Source organism: Condylostylus longicornis, unplaced genomic scaffold (assembly GCF_029603195.1).
Source record: "Condylostylus longicornis isolate FDR11 unplaced genomic scaffold, ASM2960319v2 ptg000055l, whole genome shotgun sequence".
Classification (NCBI taxonomy): domain Eukaryota; kingdom Metazoa; phylum Arthropoda; class Insecta; order Diptera; family Dolichopodidae; genus Condylostylus; species Condylostylus longicornis.
The window spans coordinates 13,560,560-13,580,952 of NW_026578024.1; the positions used below are offsets into that span (position 1 = coordinate 13,560,560).

The following is a 20,393-nucleotide window of genomic DNA, read 5'->3' on the forward strand; positions in this document are numbered from 1 at the left end:
ATTTAAAAATTTAATTTTATCAGATTTTTATATTCAGTATGCTTGAAAATAAATAAAACTACAAAACCCGAGAGAACCTTAGTGATTCGGTTGAATTGTATTACAAATATAAAACACGTTTTCTTTTCTACCTTTAAGCGTTTTATTCACTCACTCTTCAGCATTAGTTATGCTCTCGCTGCATTTTGTTAATTATTTTTCTTTCGAATTAAGCAGCAAATTAAAAATCAAAACAGAAACAAATTACGAGTATAATGATGTATACGTATGGGCATTAAGAAAGATACTATTTTTCGTTTAATAGTGTAGAGGGGCATTAATTCAAAATTTTACTTGATAATTTATCTACCATTTTATTATTTCACAGCTGTATTAGTCCCTACCTGGAGGTAATTTTCTATTCGAGAATCGAGCATATTTTAAAAAAATTAATCGTTCTATAAATAACTGTCCTCTTATACTTATGACTTACTAGATTCAAATTACCTTATTTATTATTTACCAGAGCTTTTAAAATATGAAAAAAACTTGCAATATTTCTGTGTCATAATTTAAATAAATTAGTAATAAATTATTCGGAAAACAAAAATTGTTTTTCTTTAATTAAGAATTGAAAATTTATTCAAAAGTCGGCGATTGTGGGAAGAATTTTCTGATATTGAATACAAAAGTACAATATTTACAATATTTCACTCAAATATTTTCCCACAATATTGTTATATTTAAAAATAAAATGTGAATACAAATGGATTTGTAAAACTACGATACCCCTATTTGTTTATCTGAATATAGGATATTGAAATCGTGATAGCTGACCTTTAAATAAAAATTTAAAACGTGCATTAAAACCTGCCTAAGGCAACCATGCTGACAAAACTCTCTTTGGATATTAATATGAGAAATTTGTAAAATTTTAGTTTAGTGTTGTTATTTCTGTTGAGTAGATTGGTTATTTCTATATTTTTAGTTTTAAAAAAAGAAAATTTTAGATAAATTTAAATGATTTTTATATTTTCTTAAATTATTAAAATATAATTTCGAAAACTTGAACAAAATAAATATTAATTTAAAAAATTAGAATTAATGTTGCCATAAAGTTCTTCCATCAAAAATATAAACTACAAATCAAGAGCCCGAAATGGGTGCAGTGTTATTCAGAAGATTACTGTTGATTGGTGTTATAGTGTTAAGCTTGTTTGAAAATATAAGTAAGTTTTGTATACTCGAAAAATATTTTTGAATTTAAGAATAGTGATGGTAGCTTTGGAAGAGAAGAACAAGAGTGGCATTATTTAAATAATAAACCAATTGTAAAATTAATAATAACGGGTGCAATGTTCTTTGCACCATATAGAACACTGATCTATTATTGGACTAAATAAACTTTAATAACTCAACTGAGTTACAATAAACTTGAAATATAAGTTATTTTTTTAGTTTACAATAAAAATCTTTTAATTCCACAATGAATTCTACTTTCATTTTGTACATTGTATATGTATTAATAAATTTTGATATTCTACAGTTGCAGTTGAAAAATGCAAAACACCTTATCCTGAATATAGCGATGGATGGTGCGTTCCAATACAACAATGTAAAATTATTCAAGAAGCTATTAAAATATTAAGTTTGGTTCCAAAAAGATATCAAGATTTTATAAAAAACTCAAAATGTGAAGATGAGCCAGAAGAAGTAAAATAATTTATTTAAAATTAATTTAATTTAAATTTTAATTAATCAGAAATTTATAATTTTTAGAAATATTGCTGCATCTTAAAACATATTCATCCGACGTTTATTAAATTCCATAATCTAGAAAATTTAAACGACTCCAATAGTTCGATTTGTAATGAAACAGATACTCTTGATGAGCCTATTATCGATAAAGTCGATACCGTTTCCAGTATTGTAAGCTATTCAGATACCGAAGATATTAATTCACATCCCAATTTTAAATTTTTACCAAATAATTGTGGAGAAATTTCAGAAAACGATAGAATATCATTTGGTAATTTAGCTGGTTTAAAAGAATTTCCATTTATGGTTCTTTTACAATATAATAAACGAAAACCATATTTTGGTTGTGGTGGGACTTTAATCAATGATAGATATGTTTTGACGGCAGCTCATTGTATTGTTTCTAGTCTGTAAGTTTTGTTACTTATTATGTTATAGAGAAAATATGTGAAACTTATTAATTTAATATTATAAAAAAAAAAGATTTAGTGTTCGAATTGGTGAGCACACTATCGATAATATAGAAGACTGTCAGCCTTTTGATGAAGAATATGATGACGAAATGATATGTAATGATCCGGTTCAAGATATTCCAATCGAAAATAAAATAGCACACAAGAGATTTGATAGATTTAAAGGAACGAATGATATTGCACTTTTACGTCTAGAGCGACCTGCTAATTTTGAAGGTAATATAATACAAATTTAGGAATATTCTTTTTAATAGTGGTGTAATCTTTGTAAGACCATTAATCACTAAAATTGTAATTTAAAAAATTTTCAGTTAACAATGTTAAAACTATTTGTTTACCAATAAAAGTACAACCAACGAATGTTACATTTAGTTCAGGAGTTATTGCTGGCTGGGGTACAACAGAAAATGGTAAGATTTATATTATATTAGTATTCTTTCAAATAACTAAGTCGAATTTAAAATTATTTTAGGAACAACGTCAAAGATACTCTTAAAGGGAAATTTACTTGTTAATAAGGAAAGAGAAAAATGTATCGAAACATATAATAGAGTTTATTCAGTTGATGTAACCGATACTTTCATATGTGCAACAGGAGCAAAAAATGTAGATACTTGTGATGGTGATTCTGGTGGACCATTGTTTCAGCGTTTTCAGTTAGAAAAAGGAGAACCGAAAAAATATGTACAAATGGGAGTTGTTTCAGCTGGACCACGTATTAAATGTGGAGATTCTAATGTAAATGGTGGATCACTTTACACGAATGTTCAAAAATATATTAAATGGATTTTAAATAATTTAAAACCATAATAATATCATTCTATAATTTTATAATTTTTTTTTTTAATTTAACATTAATTTTTATAATAAATTATAATAGTTATTATACAACATAGTAATTTGTGAGAGATTTAAAGAAAAATATACTCATTAACTATTTTTACATATATAATGAAATAAATAAAAACTGTTATATTCATCCGACTATTTCGAAAATATCATCAAATCTAATTAAGTATACCTATTTGAAATTAAAATTTAGAAATTATTCAAATATAATTCACCATATAGAAATGCAGATCAGTAACACATTCTTTACATTTTAACAGTATTGTTTCAGCTCGTAGTATTTTTTCTATATCTTACACACACGTTAAGAATATTCTTAATCAAACAATGTACATACATATATATATAATATATACCAAAGATATAACTTTCATGCAAGTAATCGTTCAGTCCAATATCACATTTTGAAATCTAGATTCTATATTAAAAGATTCACAAAACAAAATTGGGATTAATTTAAACATCTATTGTGAAGATCAAAAAATAAAAATATTTCTTTATCTTTATTGTAATTCGAAGATTTATAAAAGCCAAGCGAATTATGGCACTAATATTGTTTATGAACTTATCCAGTTACTTTTGAGAATAAACGAAAATCTTGTCTAACTCTTTTCAATTTTAAATTTTATCATAATTTCATTATTATACTGTTTTGAATACAATTTCTTGCTAATACGCTACATATTTTAATAATTTCATGTGCAAAACCAAAAAAGATGAAAATACCGTAACTAAGCATGTAAATAATTCGCAATCGCAAAAATTGTAAATATTTTGCGATTGTGAATCCCAAATGTTTCAAATGTATTGTTTCACCATAGAAATAACAAAAACAAAATACTTGCAATTAAAATATTTACGCTATTTTTATTTTACTTTTAAAATTATGATTTAATTTTTTTTTAAAGCTAGGGTTTTCCCAAAAGCTAACACAATTGGTCATTTTTATGTTAATAAATATTATTGAAAGCGCTACAAATACGTTTATACATTTTATAATATAAAAATTATGATCGTAAGGCAATAATTTTATACAAAATATAACGAGGAACTTGAATTATTTTCCATCAGCTGTTCAATTTGATAAACTCGAATTATTTTTTTTGAGAATCGGTCTTTTAAGTTAAATGCAGTTACTGATGAATAAACTAATAGAATATTTCATAATTATAAATCTCTTAAATTGAAAAACAAATTGAGCTTGTGTCATAACAACTGTTTTTTTTTAATTTATAGAACCAATAGACTAGGTCATAACAGTTTTAAAATTAGAAACATAATATGGGTGAGTTTTAAAAGCCGACCACAAAATAAACCTATAGTAGAAGAAAATTAATGACTCAATATTGTATTTAATTCATTGATAAAAAAAAAAACCTGAAATTTTTGATTTATTAAACATTTTCTCTACAACAACATAACTACTGAATAACAAACGTCATCAATTATATTATAACTTACATATATATTATTGTGTACATATATTGTGTACATTCGAAAGTATTGAAATGGGAAACAAACATAATTAAGTTTGGGTAAACTAAAGATTTGTAAATTAGCACTTTTCCTTTCAAAAAGTTAAAATAGTGCTGTTAAAAACGAATCTATTACATTACTATAATTCAAAGAGGCGTTAGTCGAATTCAAGGCCTAATTGCATGAGTTAAAACAAATAATTGATTTTTTATGGAATCAATTATGCCTTTTGCATTTTTATGGAAACCGTTAGCTTTTTGCATTATCAAAATTTGGAAAAATAAAAATACAAGGCGCCGAAAATTCAAATTTCACTCATAAAATTTCAGACTCCTACAATTCAAAGTCTAAATGCAAAAAAGTAGTATATCATGGTTAACTGCGTCACGCCGCGGTAAAAATAGCCAGTCACTCTTCTGCATTTTTAGAATTTAAAAAATATGTGTGGTTTCGTCACAATAAATAGTGAAAAACTCGCGCTTTTCGGAACCTGAGAGGAGGGAATAGGTAAAGTATTTCTTCTAAATAAATACTTTTTTGTTAAAGATTTGTTTGTCTACAGCATTTAAGCTTTCTATCTGAAAGGGTGCATAGAAGTTCTGTAACCAGAGGCACTTACAGATGGATGGACAAAGTACAACTAATTAGCACTTTTTTTTTTTATTTTTTTTTTGGAAAAGTACTTAAAACTATAACAAAACATATTTTAATATAAAGCGATTATCTCCGAAAAGAGCTATAATAGAGGACAGCAATTAATACATGGGGGAGTAAACAATATGTTTTTGTTTATTGTAAATTTTGACTACTGGTTCATTAAAATACAAGTACCTACCTGTATATAATTAAAGTAAAACGTATATTATAACCGGTTTTTATACACCTGTTAAATTTGTATAAGAAAAGCGCATGAAATACTTTCAATATGTAAATACATGTACATATTGTATTTGATACAAAAGAACTTATCTTTTGAAAAGCTAGTTATCAGCCGATTTAAAAGTGCAGATTAAGTACGGTGAAATACCCGAAGCATGGTGTTCCACAATACACGGAATTTCGACTTTTGAAGGAAATATAAATTTTACAATAAAAATAAATACTCACATAAAATTCTTCTAAACGGTATCTCGGACATAATTGATGGTCCACATTAGCCGACTGGGCTGACTCACAAATTATGTTAGTTAGTTTCACAATTACCTCTAAATTCTTATAACAGGGATTTAATCAATTTTAATTCTGAGCATATTAATTTTTAATTTTCAGTTTTTTTTTTTTTTGTATGTCAAATCATTTTTATACTATGACACTCCATATTTATTCTTATTGTTATACCCGTACGAACGTATGTTCGAAGGGTATACTAAATTTGCCTTACCGTTTGTAACGCTAAGAAATAACGGTGTTAGATATAGACTCAAGTGTATGTTTTTGATCAGCGTTAAATTCTGAGTTGATTTAGCTTTGTCTGTCCGTCCGTCCGTCCGTCCGTCCGTCCGTCCGTCCGTCCGTCCGTCCCAACGATAACTCAAAAACTAATTGAGCTAAGTTTACCAAATTTTCACAAATGATTTATTGTAGTAAGTGCCAGAACCCTATTTAAATTGGACATGATCGGGGTACCGGTTCGGGTAGCTGCCATACAACTTCAAAATTTATTTGGGTATATCTCAGAAACTATAAAAGTTATGGTATTGAAATTTCACACAAACGAATATATTAGTAGGGCCAATATGCCACATAAAACTCGTTGAAATTACTTGGCTCCTTCTGGTACCTGCCATACAACTTCAAAAATTATTTGGCTATATTTCAGAAACTATTAAAGTTATGGTATTGAAATTTCACACAAACAAATATATTAGTAGGACCAATATGCCACATAAAACTCGTTGAAATTACTTGGCTACTTCTGGTACCTGCCATACAACTTCAAAAATTATTTGGCTATATTTCAGAAACTATTAAAGCTATGGTATTGAAATTTCACACAAACGAATATATTAGTAGGGCCGATGTTCTGGTAGCTGCCATACAACATCAATAGTAGTTTGGCACAACCAGTATTTTGAACAACACATAGTACTGAAATTTTGCATAAATTAATATGTTAATACGGCAACTTAAAGACATAGTCTGCCCCATAGTTAGTTATGGCACATTAGTTATTCGCACATAGGATAACAAATTCGTACGGGTATCACAGAGTTGACATGGTGAACTCTATTTTTTTTCTCGTTTTTTATTAAAATATAAAAAGTTTTAATATCGTTTTAATGATCAGTATCAAAATTATTATCGAGACGATCGGATCTCTTAAAGGGTTTCTTTAACTGATTATTTTAAGAGTTTTTATTCGCACAGTTTTTTTTTGTTTTCGATTCGATTTCCTATTTATACGCTTAAATTAATAAATAAGAAAAAAATTTAAAATCTTCAAATTGCATTAAGTTTGTTTTTTTATTCAATTTTTTAATATATACAACATATGTACATAAGTATATTTACTTAAAACTCGTTTTAATTTTGTTTTGTGTGAAAAAGCTCAAAATGAATTTAATATTAGTCTTGAATATATTAACATTTCTTGGAATCAATGTGTCAAATATATTCGCTATGACCTGTAAGCTATTTATAATAATAATTAAAAGTAAAATTTTAGAATTAAGAAATACGAAAAAAAAAAAACAAAAATTTACAAATCTTTTGAAACGTAACGGGAAAACCCTGTGGTTTAAGTGAGACTTTCAAGTTATACTTATATTCAATAAGGTTTTAAAATAATTACCTAAAGATATTTCAATAAGGCATATACGTTGTAATTAATATTAGTCTTATTAAAATAAAAACATTATTGAAATTGACAATCCAAAAAACAGGGTAATCCAAGAATTGTCAAAGTATGTAACTGTAATAACAATAAATCAAATATTTTCTGAACGCTTTCAACTTGGAAAAAGTTTTTAAATATTTTTTTAAAACTCGATATTTTAACATTCATGTTTGTATAACAGTTTTGCTTAAAAATAAATAAACACCTAAGTACATGCATATTATATATGTAACAAAAATTTGTTTACTGAATATTTTTTCTTAATTAAATTTATTTTCAAAACAATAATAAATCCATTTTTTTTTTCAATTTAAAAATATATAAAAGTGATAAACAACTTTCTAAAACATTAAATCTGTCATTATCTGCTTTATGTCATGAAATCATAACCTTGCTTTAATTAAACGCGACTGATGTCAGTTGTATAGCGTCTGGCGATATTTAAATTACGCATTCGGTGTTGTCGTTACAATAGAAATTTAAATGATTTTTATGATTATTTCCAATATTTGTTGACAATACATTAAATTAGTAAAAAGGATTAGGCAATATCGAATAATTAACACAAAAAATGCATTGTACGAATACATGATAGTTACACACTTCCTTCTTACATGCCAAGTAAAATAGCGAGATAGACGAGCAGGTTCTAAATAATTTACAAAATCAAAAAATGGAAACGTATTTCTACGGAGTGCCTACATAAAAATATTAAATAAATTTTGTATTTGTTTATTAAAAAAATTTTTATTATTGCTTGAAATTATGGTTCTATTTTAATTTTAGCAATTGAAAGTTGTATTACTCCATCACCTGAAAATGCTAGAGGTTGGTGCATACCAATAGCACAATGTAAAATTCTTGCCGATATAAGTGATTTACCATTAAGCTTATTTCCAATGCGATATGATACATTCATAAGAAATTCAAATTGTTCCGATCAAATTGAAGAGGTACAAAATTATAACAGTTATTTTTTAAATTTATTGTTATATGTACATTTTACATGTCGTTTAATTTTAAGAAATATTGCTGTGTACTACAACATATTGATCCTGAATTCGCCAAGATCAATAATTTAATAAATTCAAATGGCCTAGTTGATAAAAGTATTTCTAATTCAAAATCTCCTTCAAATTTTGTACACAATCCCATTCTTGATACTCCAAATTCTCCATCAATTAATACAGCTGGCATTGAAAATCATCAAAATTTACAACTACTAGGAAGTGATTGCGGTGACATACCAGAAAAAAATAAAGTATCAAATGGTGAAGCAGCAGGATTAAATGAATTTCCTTTTATGGCACATTTACAATATGAAGAAAGAAGTCCATTTTATGCATGTGGTGGATCATTGATTAATGAAAGATATGTTCTAACAGCAGCTCATTGTATAACTCCAGAGCTGTAAGTAATAAAAAAATTCATTTTGTTTTTCTTCTCAGCGTTTTTAATTTTTTTCTTATAAAAAGTTTCAGTGTTCGACTTGGTGATCATAATGTAGATACAGAAATAGATTGCGAAATAGATGAATTTAATAATGATGAACATTGCAACGATCCGCCACAAGATATCAAAATTGAAAGTAGAATTACACACAGTGAGTATGTAAGGTTTGCAGGAGTAAATGATATCGCTTTAATACGTTTAAGTAGACCAGCAAATATGACAAGTAAGAATGACAAAAGACCTATTATTTTTTGGTTCTCTAAATCTAAATTTTGTTCTTTTAATTTTTAGCAAATAATGTAAGATCAATTTGTTTACCTATTACTGCTGACTTAAGAAATGCAGATGTAAAAACTGGTCAAATAAGTGGATGGGGAGGTACAGAAAAAAATATTTCATCAAATATACTTCAAGTAGGAACACTTTTAGTTAATCAAGAAAGAGAGAAATGTGAAAATTCTTATTTGGCAAATCATTCAGTAAAAGTAACGGATAGGGTATTATGTGCAAAGGGAAAAAAGAATGTTGATAGTTGTAAAGGTGATTCAGGTGGACCATTATTTAACAAAAGGCAATTAAGAATTGGAGAAATAAAAAAATACATTCAATATGGAATAGTAGCCTCAGGACCACCAATACGTTGTGGTGACACTAATGCTGTCGGTGGTTCACTTTATACAAATGTCCCTAAATTTATGAATTGGATTTTAGATAATCTTAAACCATGAATGTGATATAAAATATTATTTATTTTTTTTGTATTTATTTTTTAATTTTTTTTATAATAAATAGAATAAATCATAATTATAAAAAAAAAAAATTACAACTATTAATGAAAATTTTGCAATTATTTGCAGATTTTTAATGTGATTGGTAACATTAGTGATAAATCAATGGCATTTATTAATATGATGGGCGCCGTAAAATCAAATCCTTTATTTATTAATCTTTACATCATTACAACTATAGATATATACAGATATAGTAATTTAATTATGTCATTGTTGTGACAGAACCTAATGTTCGTATACGGGAAACAAGATATCCCGAAAATTCAAGCTCTAAGGTTAGAAAGCAGAACTTTAAGAACTTCATGTATTAATTAAATATACTCTATATAATAGTGTATAATAAACTGCATAAGCGGCATAAAATTTTGTTAATAGTTTCAGTGCAGCGGATATTTTGTTGTAAAAATGAACTTCTTAAAAAATAAATGTTAAGAGAGAATTCTTTTCCATACTAACATTATTTTGTTAATCCTTAAAGTATTTTTTCTTCAACATAACACTAAAATAAAGAGGCTTTCTTCTCAACATCCCCTCCAGAACATCCTCTTAAAACCAGTTTTTTACAATGGTTTTTTTTATAATACCTGCACTGTGTATATCGTTAACATTATGCGAACAATATATTATGCACTTCAGATCCATCTTTATACTAAAATGCTATTTAAGTATACAAAATTTAATAATTTTTTGATTATGGTACAATTTCATCTCTTATTAACTTCAATTTTTTGTAATTGCCTTGCAAATCTTTCTACGTCGCTTCTAATAATATACAGAATTAAAGTAAATGAGCCCCGAGCACACATAACATAATTATATTGAAATTTATTCAACCGGCTACATTGTTAAAATTTTGTTATTAATTTTAATCTTGCACTACCACGTGTTAATCATTTAAATTTTATTCATAAATTGAAATTTTAATTACAAATAAAATGGTTCCAAGTTTATAAAACATTAGTTTGCATGGTATAATTAATTTCTTCTTTCTTTCGTAATTTAAATATCGCCAGTTGTATAACAGTTGCCAATATTATTGCATAATATACAATATTACTAAACAGCACGTTACTTCGGAATTATTCGGTAAGAATTTATTCTAATTATATTTACAATGAATAGTTATGTCAAATATTTATCTACTAATTAATTAAAATCTAATTCTTGCCACAGATTTTGAATTTGAAAATAATAACAATAACTATGTATAACAAAATATTGAACTAATTCACACTTCAGTTACGGGTAAGCAATTCATAAAATTCAAATGTGTTCTATAGTTGAAAGTTCAACTATATACATATCTTATAGTTGAGCTTTTAATTTTCATTTTTATAAATTTCCTCTTTATTTCACTTTCAGAATATTCTACTGTATATTATTTTTATACCAGTAAGGCTAGTTTTTCTTGTTTTTATTTTTAAACATAAATAGTAAGTAAATTATTAATTATTGTAAAAGATTCTACTCTTTTTCAATATTTTCTGCTTTATTATCATTATTTCATAAAATAGTCTTGATTGAGCACTCAACTCAGTAAGTTTAATTTTAAGTCCGGCTGAAGAAAATTACAAAATTACAATTAACTTTTGTATTGTCAAAAATTTACTAAATATAATTTTTTTTTAATTATGAATTAAAAAATGTTGAATTTTTATAAAATTTATTTTATAATCGTATTTTTATGCAAAAGTATTAATTTAAATGAAGCACGTAAGTAAATTCAACTTTTATTTTTAATTTTTTCCTACCTTAAGTCCAATATAATTTTTGTGCCTTTCTGAAGTTTATACGCATAATTCATTAAAATAAACCGGTAAAATATTTTATAATTGGCTTTGAATGAATACGAGTACAAATGAAATTGGATTTCAAGGATAAGGTTGTGTGCAATAAAAAAACAATGAAATGCTTATATAACTTGTAGGCTTAATAAAAAAATCGGTAACTTATATAGTTATTAACTTAAGTCCTTATACGTTTAATAATAAAATAATATACATAATATTTATATTTTATAACATCTACTTGAACTTCTTATGATTTCACTAATAATCTTAAAAATCATGGGAACATTTCCTATAATTTTTATAAAAGAGACAGTGTGTCACGTCTTAAAGAATCGTAAAAATATCCTAAGAAATTTATAGAGTTAAGTTAAATATTAAGACAGAGTTATATTCCAAATAATCAGGCAGAGTTATATTTCAAATTCGGTTCAACTTTACGAGTAGATTTTTGTTATACATTTGACGCATAGTGGGGAATATTGTGTTGTAACCAGTTCAAGAATATAATATTATAATACTAGCATCACAGCCAATATTATCATCTATTTTCCCAATAAAATGGGATTCCCTATACATATATATTTTGGGTAAATCACAACAACTTATTCAATTAATTATAAATTTCCATATTCAATATTAAAAATTTTAATTTCTTATACAAAACTATTCTATGCTTTAATAAATATATTTGCATTAATGTTAAATGAATATTCGATTAATTTCATTAACTCAATTCTCTTATTACTTGTAAGACATGAATTAGCTGGAACGACTTGATTACGTTGAATTTGCACAATTATGAATTTCAGTTTAATAAATTTCTAATTATTTAATTACTTTATTAATTATTACACAATTAACAAGTTACACCCACACAGATTTATACTGAAATGGTTGGTTAAATAATAAAGTTTGTAAATATTACAATATATAAATTTTTATTATAAATAAGCGAGTATTGTTATATCTTCCCCGCATAATATCATTAAAGTTATATACATGTATATATACTATAGTAAGCGATATAATAGCCTGCTAGGAAAGCTTTCTTCTGTGTAATATGAGTATTAATGCATGTGATTCGGTATGAGTTTAATGAAAATTTATATATTAGACATTATTTATAGGGAATCAAACATTAGATGCTCTAAGCTGGTAAAAATTGAATAAATTTAAGTGCGATATCGAAAACTTATTGCGTTTCAAGACGCAGGAACATGAAAATTAAGATATTTTTTTAAATGTAAAGCTTAAATACTCGTATATATGTTTCCGGAATTAAATTCATCCTCGAGCCTCTTTTAAAACTACATTTACAAATCTCAGAAATGAGGAAAATTAATAACATCTCGCGCTCAAAAATAGACGACAGAATGGTAAGAATGATTAAATTAATAAAGAAATAATTAATTGAGGCATGGTTAAGTTAATATGGCAATCAATTCCCAATAAACTATAGAATCAATAATAAACTATGGAATCTACTCACATAAATTTGTAGTGCTGAGTGTATTTACTCTTACAATACTACTCCCAAAATTTATTATAAAATATGTTGGAAAATATTAAAGCTGAAGTGTTAATATTTGCATACATTAATCTAATAATGAAGGCGTGATTAAGATGCAAAATTCCGGAGTAACTAAATGTCGTCATATCTCTTATTAATCCTTCAAATTTCACATAAACAACATATGTAACAGAACTAAATTCTTTTATTAGATGCAATAATTATTAACATTAATATTTCACTTTTTTTTTAGAATATCAAACATGTAAAACACCAACAATTCCAGAACCGACTGAATTAGATGGATTATGTGTTTCGAAACCGGAATGTAAATCTATTTTTGATATTGTTAAAAGAGATCCGAAAAAAATTCCACAATCAATTTTAATATATTTAGTAAAAGCGAATTGCGGAACATTTAATGGCATAGTATTTTAAAACAAAAGTTTTTCAATCCCTTTACATTCACCTCGTCCTATTTTCATTATTTTCATAATTTTTCTCATTTTTTAAATTTAATTTAGAGTTATATATGCTGTAAAGATATTTATTTGTCATCCAATGCACGTAAATTGTTCATTGAAGCAAAGGAAGAAGAATCATCAATATCTTTGACTAGTTTAAGACAACCACGAATATCTGATAGAACAATCAATAAAGAAACAGTTATTGAAGAACATCCAAATATAGCATTGTTACCGAAAGAATGTCAAGTATTACAATTGACATTAGATGATCGAATATCAAATGGTAATGATGCAGCATTAGAAGAGTTCCGATTTATTGCTCTTACACAATACGAAACATCAAATGGTGAAAAATCATCATTTTATTGTGGCGGCTCATTAATTTCAATCAAATATGTTTTGACAGCAGCACATTGCGCCAGTGTAGATGGAATCATTTTGTTAGTAATTATATACAAATATTCTTATAATTATTTATTTATAGGGCAAGAATATTATAAAAGTTAGAGAACTTTGCTCATACTTAATTATTCAATTTCTTCCTCAATGAACTTGTATATAGAACTAATAGTCATTATTATTTTTATTTATAGAAAATCTGTAATTCTGGGAGAATACAATACTAAAACAAATCCAGATTGTACGGAAGATGGAAAATATTGTACAGATGTAATTCAAAATATTCCAGTGGAAGAAAAAATAATACATGAAAATTACAATATAAAACAATTTGCTAATGATATTGCTTTACTCAGGCTGGCAGAACCAGCTAATTTAAATGGTAACATTATTTTAAAATTAAATAGGATCCAATATAGATGCTGACAAAACTTCTTCTATAGTAAGGAACGTAGCAACAATATGTTTACCAATTTACTCAGAATTACGAAGTCGGAAAATTGAAGACACTTATGTTGCCGGTTGGGGTGCAACTGAAAAACGTAATTTATATTTAACGAAATATAATTTTCAACTTAAATATTTTTTCTTACCAAATTATTGATTTCATTTTAGATCACGTTACATCAATTCTTCAAAAAGCGGCATTTTCAATTACAGATCATAATAAATGTAAATTATTATATCGCCGTTATAATATACGTATACTTGAATCACATATATGTGCTGGAGGTGAAAATAATATAGATGCATGTCGTGGTGATTCTGGTGGACCATTATTCTCTTTATTAAAATTTGGTAAAAATTTTATACCACGTTATGTACAATATGGGGTTGTTTCAGGTGGTACAGCAAAATGTGGAACTGTTAGTTTCCCAGGATTATATTCAAATGTTTCATTTCATATGAAATGGATTTTAGATAATATGAAAGAATAAGAATCAAAAATGGTTTCTATATTTTCTTTTTATCTAAAATTACCTTATATATTATAACTTGTATATTGATAAACCATTAGAATTAGAAATAAAAGCACTGACAACTCATTTAATATTTTTTTCTTGAACGGTCCTTTTACGTTTCGAAGAAATTTTCTTCTTAGCAAGTTTAAGTTTAAATTTTTCAAAAATAACGTAGACAACTTCAATAATCGAGATAAATGATAAGCCAAAAAATAAACCAACAATACCACCAATTGAAACTGAAAATTTATGAAAATTAATAAAATTCTGTTAGTATGTATTGTAGCATTAGAACATATTGTAGGTATGCAATAATATTTAGAAACAGAGGAACTCAACTAACGAATAAGACGCTTGAGTCTTAATATCTTTATGTTTGTATCAATTCTCATGTAGTGCCAACATAAATTATTTTATATTATGTGAAATTAATCACAAAAGAAAGCCATAAAATCAAGACAGTATTTAAATATCAAAAATTGATTTAATATAATTCATTGATTAAGGTTGATCGTTTAATGAAAATTGCATGACGCTCTCTTTTTGTCATCAAACATAATACACAGATGTATTAATATTCATATATACGTTCAACTTTCAACAAATTTTAATCAAACCGACCAAACTTCATGGACAATGTTTGATAATGGAAATCTTCTTTCTACTCTTTGCATTAACGAGTATCAGTCCTAAAGCGTATCAAACATAAAACATATCAAACATGTTGCATTGATTTAAGTAAACTTACTAAATAAATCCAAATCGGTTTTTACAACATTTCGTATATATCGTTCTGTTGGTAAATCAATCATTGCTACTGAAATACTTGAAAAATTACTGCTTTTGTTGAACCTTTAAAGAAAAATTGAAAAAATAAAATTTAAATGAATAAAAATTCTTATTAAATAATACTGTTCTGGGGAAGTGAAAACTATATTGTATTCCGGTTCTTCACAAGATGACATACACTTACAGTCTTGACGATTTTCAACAAAATTATCAAAATTTTTCGATAAACATTGTAAACCTTCGATATTACACAATGAATCTACAAATAAAAAAAAAATATATTATTTATAATAATAATGTTTGAAACCTCAGCTGGTACAAGAGTTAATTCAAAATCGAACACTTCATATTGAAGTTGGTTGTTAATATAGCTAAGGTAAGTTTTAATAGCTGTAAGCTGAATAATTTTGAAAATTCTGCTCACTTTTGGTTGACTAGTTTTGCAAATGAGTTTTCCTATTATGAGCTGATAATAATGTTGGGAGCAGAATTTATTGCATTGATCAAAATTTGTAGCATTAATTGAATTCAGTAGAACGAAGCAATACGACAGTGTTCATTGAAGTTTCATTAAACTTTTGCATAATATATCTAACTAGAATTTCGAACGAAATTTTTTTAGAACTCATTCTTAGAATAAAGTTCATTTTATAAGAAGTTTATACAAAGTTTTTGTATGAATACTGTTTGACACAACTGTTTGAACTGGTGGAAAATTATTTGTTCTTAGATTTTCAGAGCAAATTTCAAATAGAGTCAAAAAAGATTAATTTAACTTACCACTATCTTTTTGATTGAAAAATTGACAGCCACAAGTTTGTATATGCATGTCAACTACACATTCAACAATACATGTTGAATAACCATAATGTGTAAATAAACGACCCCCTAAATAAAAAAAAATGCATAATAAAACCGAATTTATAAATATAATTGAAAAGATTTTCATATTACAAAAATTAAAATACCATTAATTAACAGTTCATTAGGAAAACGACAATTTCGGAATTTCGGTGATGTATGATAAACTGATGGATCATTAAATATTTCCATAACATTTAAAATAATTTCTTTTTTTGAACCTTTAATAATTGTTTCTTTAATAACACCCTCTGCATACAAATATGGAATATCATTTGTTGGATGAATATGAATTTGAATACTTTCATGCACAATAAAAGATAATTTTCCAGGTCCTGTTTCACGATTCATATAATATAATTCTCCACTAATTACATTAAATAAATACCAAATCTGTAATACTATATTATAATATTATATAACATTTATTTACCCAACTTGTATTGAATTATAAGAATAACATTGTCCAAATTCGGTCATTACAAATTTAAATCTATCACAACATTTAAATGGTAATTCATTCCATTGACAATTTGATAATAAATTTGAACATTGTGTACGAAACTATACATATACGGAGTACCACAAAAATTTTTGCATAATCATTTTTAAAATTCTAATATAAAATACTATTATATTCTTACACTTGGTATTATATCACTAAAATTTGCTGGACATGAAAAATTTGTATTACATTGTGAACAACTTGCACATGAACCACTAAAAAATGTTACTTCATTAATAAAATCATAAAGTAAAGGATCATTTTCTGGACCAAAAATCTCGTTAATTAAATGAAAATTTTTTCTTCTATCATAAATTTCACATACTGTTATACTTGCAAATGACGTATTCCAATCTAAACTATAAAAATAATTGAAAAATGTTTTAATTTAATTATGTGAAATGGAATTTTAATTTTTTCAATGTGACTTACAAAAGAGTATCCAATGTAAAAGATATTGATGAAATCATAAAACTGTTATATACGCTTATTAAAAATCTTCCACAAAATGGTATTAGAACACTAAATATTACAGCATAATATAATCTATATGTAATTAAAATTATTTGTTTAATATTTAAAATAAAATAAAAATTTAAAAAAATTTACAATTTTGTAAAATATTTTAGTATTTTCTTAAAATTCATTTTGTATTTTACTATAATGTGGTAAATTTACCGCTGTATAATAGTAAAATAACTAATATAAACCGCGAATATTTTAATTTCAATATACTTATTTCTTAGAAATTATTCTAATTACATAAACATTATATACAATTAAAGTAAAATTGAATTTATTGAAATACAAAAGATTTGTTATACGTATATAAGAAGATAATCAGAAGTTAATTTACTAGAATAATCCTTAGATATATAGAGATCCATTAAACGATAAAATAATCCCCCATTACCTTTATCATCATTATAATTGAATAGTTATTAACCTCCAATGCACAATACAAGTATTATAACTATTCTATTTTCAATTTAAATGGAAAAACTTTATTGATTCTTTCACTTAATCTTATATGGTGTACATTAATTTTATTTAAAGACGAAATAAATTTGGAATGAATCGAAATATTATTGGTTTCAAATAAATTTAATAATGTGGAATTTTAGAATTAAAGTTTAGTCAGTTTTGTAGATTTTTCTAGACATTTAAAATTTAATTAATTTTAATATGAATATTTGCTAACGTTAAGGAAACGGCAAGGAATTTTGTGCGAAATTTAAATTATTTTTGAGATTTTAGAGAAATTGAAATTACCTGAAGCAACCGTCGACAAAATGTGGTCCATGAACAAAATTCGACCCATTCAACTTCATAAGGCGACCCATCATTCTGCTTGCAAGAAAAAATATATTCTATTGCGGCTAGTAAAATTTTTCAAAAAAAATTTGTAAATTAAATTCTATACAAATTTATTATTTGTCAAAACGAAACTGTCAATAAAGTCATTTCTTCTTGTAAGTAAGTAATGTAAGAAACTCGAGTGGCCCATACTCATACTCAAATAGCAAATATTTGCCCATAATCCACAGAAATTTGACGACGGTTGACCCAAAGAATTAAAATTATTTTTTTTTATAAAATTTTCTGACTTGACAACCTGCAATTTGTAACAACGCCATACTACTACAATTTATGTACTGTATGAAGTGAGTGCATTTTTAAATCCATTTAAAAATTTATAACATAATTTCCTCAAAAATTGCATTTTACTAGAAAAAGTGAATTTTTTCTTATATAGTTAACTAATGCTATTTTACATAAAATCTATTATTTCCTAAGTGAAAGTGCATGACGAAGTTTTCAAATTTGTTAGGCAAACTCTTATTTTCAAACAATTTATTAATTCAAATTCTTTTATTTTTAGTTTTACGCAAAAATAAACTGTGGGCTTATTGTTTTGCAATTCCAAATAAAATGGTATGTAGTGACCCCTCCTCGTATTATTTTATTTTTTTTATATAAAATCATTATTAGGAATTAGTTTTAGAGAAGCATTTAAATAAAGTTGATAGATTACTTTAGTTCTTAATTAGAAGTTGTACAAATCACTTTTACTTATTCACGGATTTTCTGTGCTATACGTTTAGTAATAAAATTATTAAAATGGGGCAACACTTTTTAAAAATGGTTTGTATAAAATAATTATTTTGATTTTTTTCTTTTCGTCAATAAAAATTGTTATAAAATTGTTATATTAAAAAAATTTACTCTGAAATAAAAACAAAATCCATTGTTTACCTACACTCTAAGTATTTCTTAGTGATGTCGTGATTTCTAAATTGTAATAAAACTATACATTATTCAGCAATCATAATCATAAGCTGAATTTTGTATTAATACATTATGTGCTGTGTTGGACATTCATTGATTCCATTGCGGCACATTTTGACGAACAAATTACCCTACTGGGATATTCAAATTCCGAATATGAAATTGTGGTCGTTTATATAATGGGACATCTAAAGTCAGTTTAATTGACTTGTTCAGTCATATAATTTTAATTTAAATTTCATTTAGTTTCTTTGAATTTTGACATAAATGTACGTAAACATATAGACAAATTATTAATAAAGTACGAGAACTCCTACAAATTATTAATATTAAAATGTATACAACACTACTTAACACACACTTAAAACTTAAGTGAATACAATAAATTTCAGTTATCGAACAGAGGCACTACCTAAAAATATTTATAGTACACACTATTTTAAAGAAAATATTACATACACGTATACTAACAATAACAATATTTTTCTAAAAAAAACAATTTTTTTTTCAGATTTTAATTTTCTTCGTACTAAATATTATTTCAACTCAAACAAATGGTTCAACTTTATATAATAATTTTCATCAATCAGAAATTTTATATTTTCGACATGGAAATTTAATTTATAAATTAGATGTTAACCGTTATTTTCATCCACCTTTAATAAATGTTACACCAATATTTGATTTACAGGAAAATGTGTAAGTGCTCTATACAATATAAAATATTCAGCAAATGTATGAAATACATATACAACAATGGATATTGCTTATAACTCCAACACACATACAATGCCATACAATTTATTCACAATAAACTTTTTTTTTTATATTTTTTACAGAATGGTTACTAACAAAAATGGTTTTGATTTTCACTTAAAATATCATCCAGTGCGCAAACCATTTAGTTTAAAATTTGGTGGATATAATGCAGAAAATAATTTAAATAATAATCTACCACGTGGTGTATATAAACAGGTTCTTGAATCTGATAACGATAAAAAATGAAATTATAAAAAAAAATTTGATTTTTATGAATGAATTGGTTAAATAATTTAATTTCAAATTTAATTATTAACAATATTATAACAAGTATTTAAGTTTTTAGTTTATAAATTTTACATCTATTTTTAATAATAAAATATATTTTATTCTCTCGAAACTAATAGCACCCAGTTCGACACTAAGATAGGTCATATTATATACATTA

At 25.7% G+C, this 20,393-nt stretch overlaps 3 protein-coding genes across 3 annotated transcripts; 2 read left to right on the forward strand and 1 right to left on the reverse strand.

The window, feature by feature from the left end:
* The first annotated feature begins 954 nt into the window (after positions 1 to 954).
* LOC129611802 (serine protease grass-like) lies at positions 955 to 3,109 on the forward strand. Its single transcript, XM_055525150.1, has 6 exons — positions 955 to 1,208; positions 1,526 to 1,692; positions 1,759 to 2,147; positions 2,221 to 2,426; positions 2,522 to 2,620; positions 2,683 to 3,109. The coding sequence occupies exons 1-6, from the start codon at positions 1,139 to 1,141 to the stop codon at positions 3,018 to 3,020; spliced, it is 1,269 nt and encodes a 422-aa protein (XP_055381125.1). The 5' UTR covers positions 955 to 1,138; the 3' UTR covers positions 3,021 to 3,109.
* A 3,785-nt stretch (positions 3,110 to 6,894) lies between these two features.
* On the forward strand, positions 6,895 to 14,826 carry LOC129612005 (uncharacterized). The gene is made up of 12 exons (XM_055525448.1): positions 6,895 to 7,161; positions 8,158 to 8,324; positions 8,396 to 8,781; positions 8,847 to 9,046; positions 9,115 to 9,542; positions 9,681 to 9,743; positions 11,261 to 11,327; positions 13,168 to 13,343; positions 13,439 to 13,821; positions 13,975 to 14,162; positions 14,224 to 14,322; positions 14,396 to 14,826. Exons 1-12 carry the CDS (start codon positions 7,089 to 7,091, stop codon positions 14,716 to 14,718), a joined length of 2,553 nt encoding a protein of 850 aa, XP_055381423.1. The 5' UTR covers positions 6,895 to 7,088; the 3' UTR covers positions 14,719 to 14,826.
* LOC129612006 (sodium channel protein Nach-like) lies at positions 14,735 to 18,243 on the reverse strand. Its single transcript, XM_055525449.1, is given in 9 exon segments — positions 14,735 to 14,761; positions 14,914 to 14,981; positions 15,491 to 15,594; positions 15,655 to 15,790; positions 16,312 to 16,419; positions 16,500 to 16,956; positions 17,037 to 17,256; positions 17,330 to 17,443; positions 18,170 to 18,243. Coding segments are annotated over 9 exon segments (1,308 nt in total).
* Positions 18,244 to 20,393: the final 2,150 nt, after the last annotated feature.

Excerpts from the sequence above, each read along its gene's own strand:
- LOC129611802 (XM_055525150.1), top strand. The coding sequence starts at position 1,139 with ATGGGTGCAGTGTTATTCAGAAGATTACTGTTGATTGGTGTTATAGTG. Across the intron at positions 2,148-2,220 it reads CATTGTATTGTTTCTAGTCT|ATTTAGTGTTCGAATTGGTG; the intron begins GTAAGTTTTGTT and ends TAAAAAAAAAAG. Across the intron at positions 2,427-2,521 it reads GCGACCTGCTAATTTTGAAG|TTAACAATGTTAAAACTATT; the intron begins GTAATATAATAC and ends AAAAATTTTCAG.
- LOC129612005 (XM_055525448.1), top strand. The coding sequence starts at position 7,089 with ATGAATTTAATATTAGTCTTGAATATATTAACATTTCTTGGAATCAAT. Across the intron at positions 7,162-8,157 it reads AAATATATTCGCTATGACCT|CAATTGAAAGTTGTATTACT; the intron begins GTAAGCTATTTA and ends TTTTAATTTTAG. Across the intron at positions 11,328-13,167 it reads TATTAATTTAAATGAAGCAC|AATATCAAACATGTAAAACA; the intron begins GTAAGTAAATTC and ends CTTTTTTTTTAG.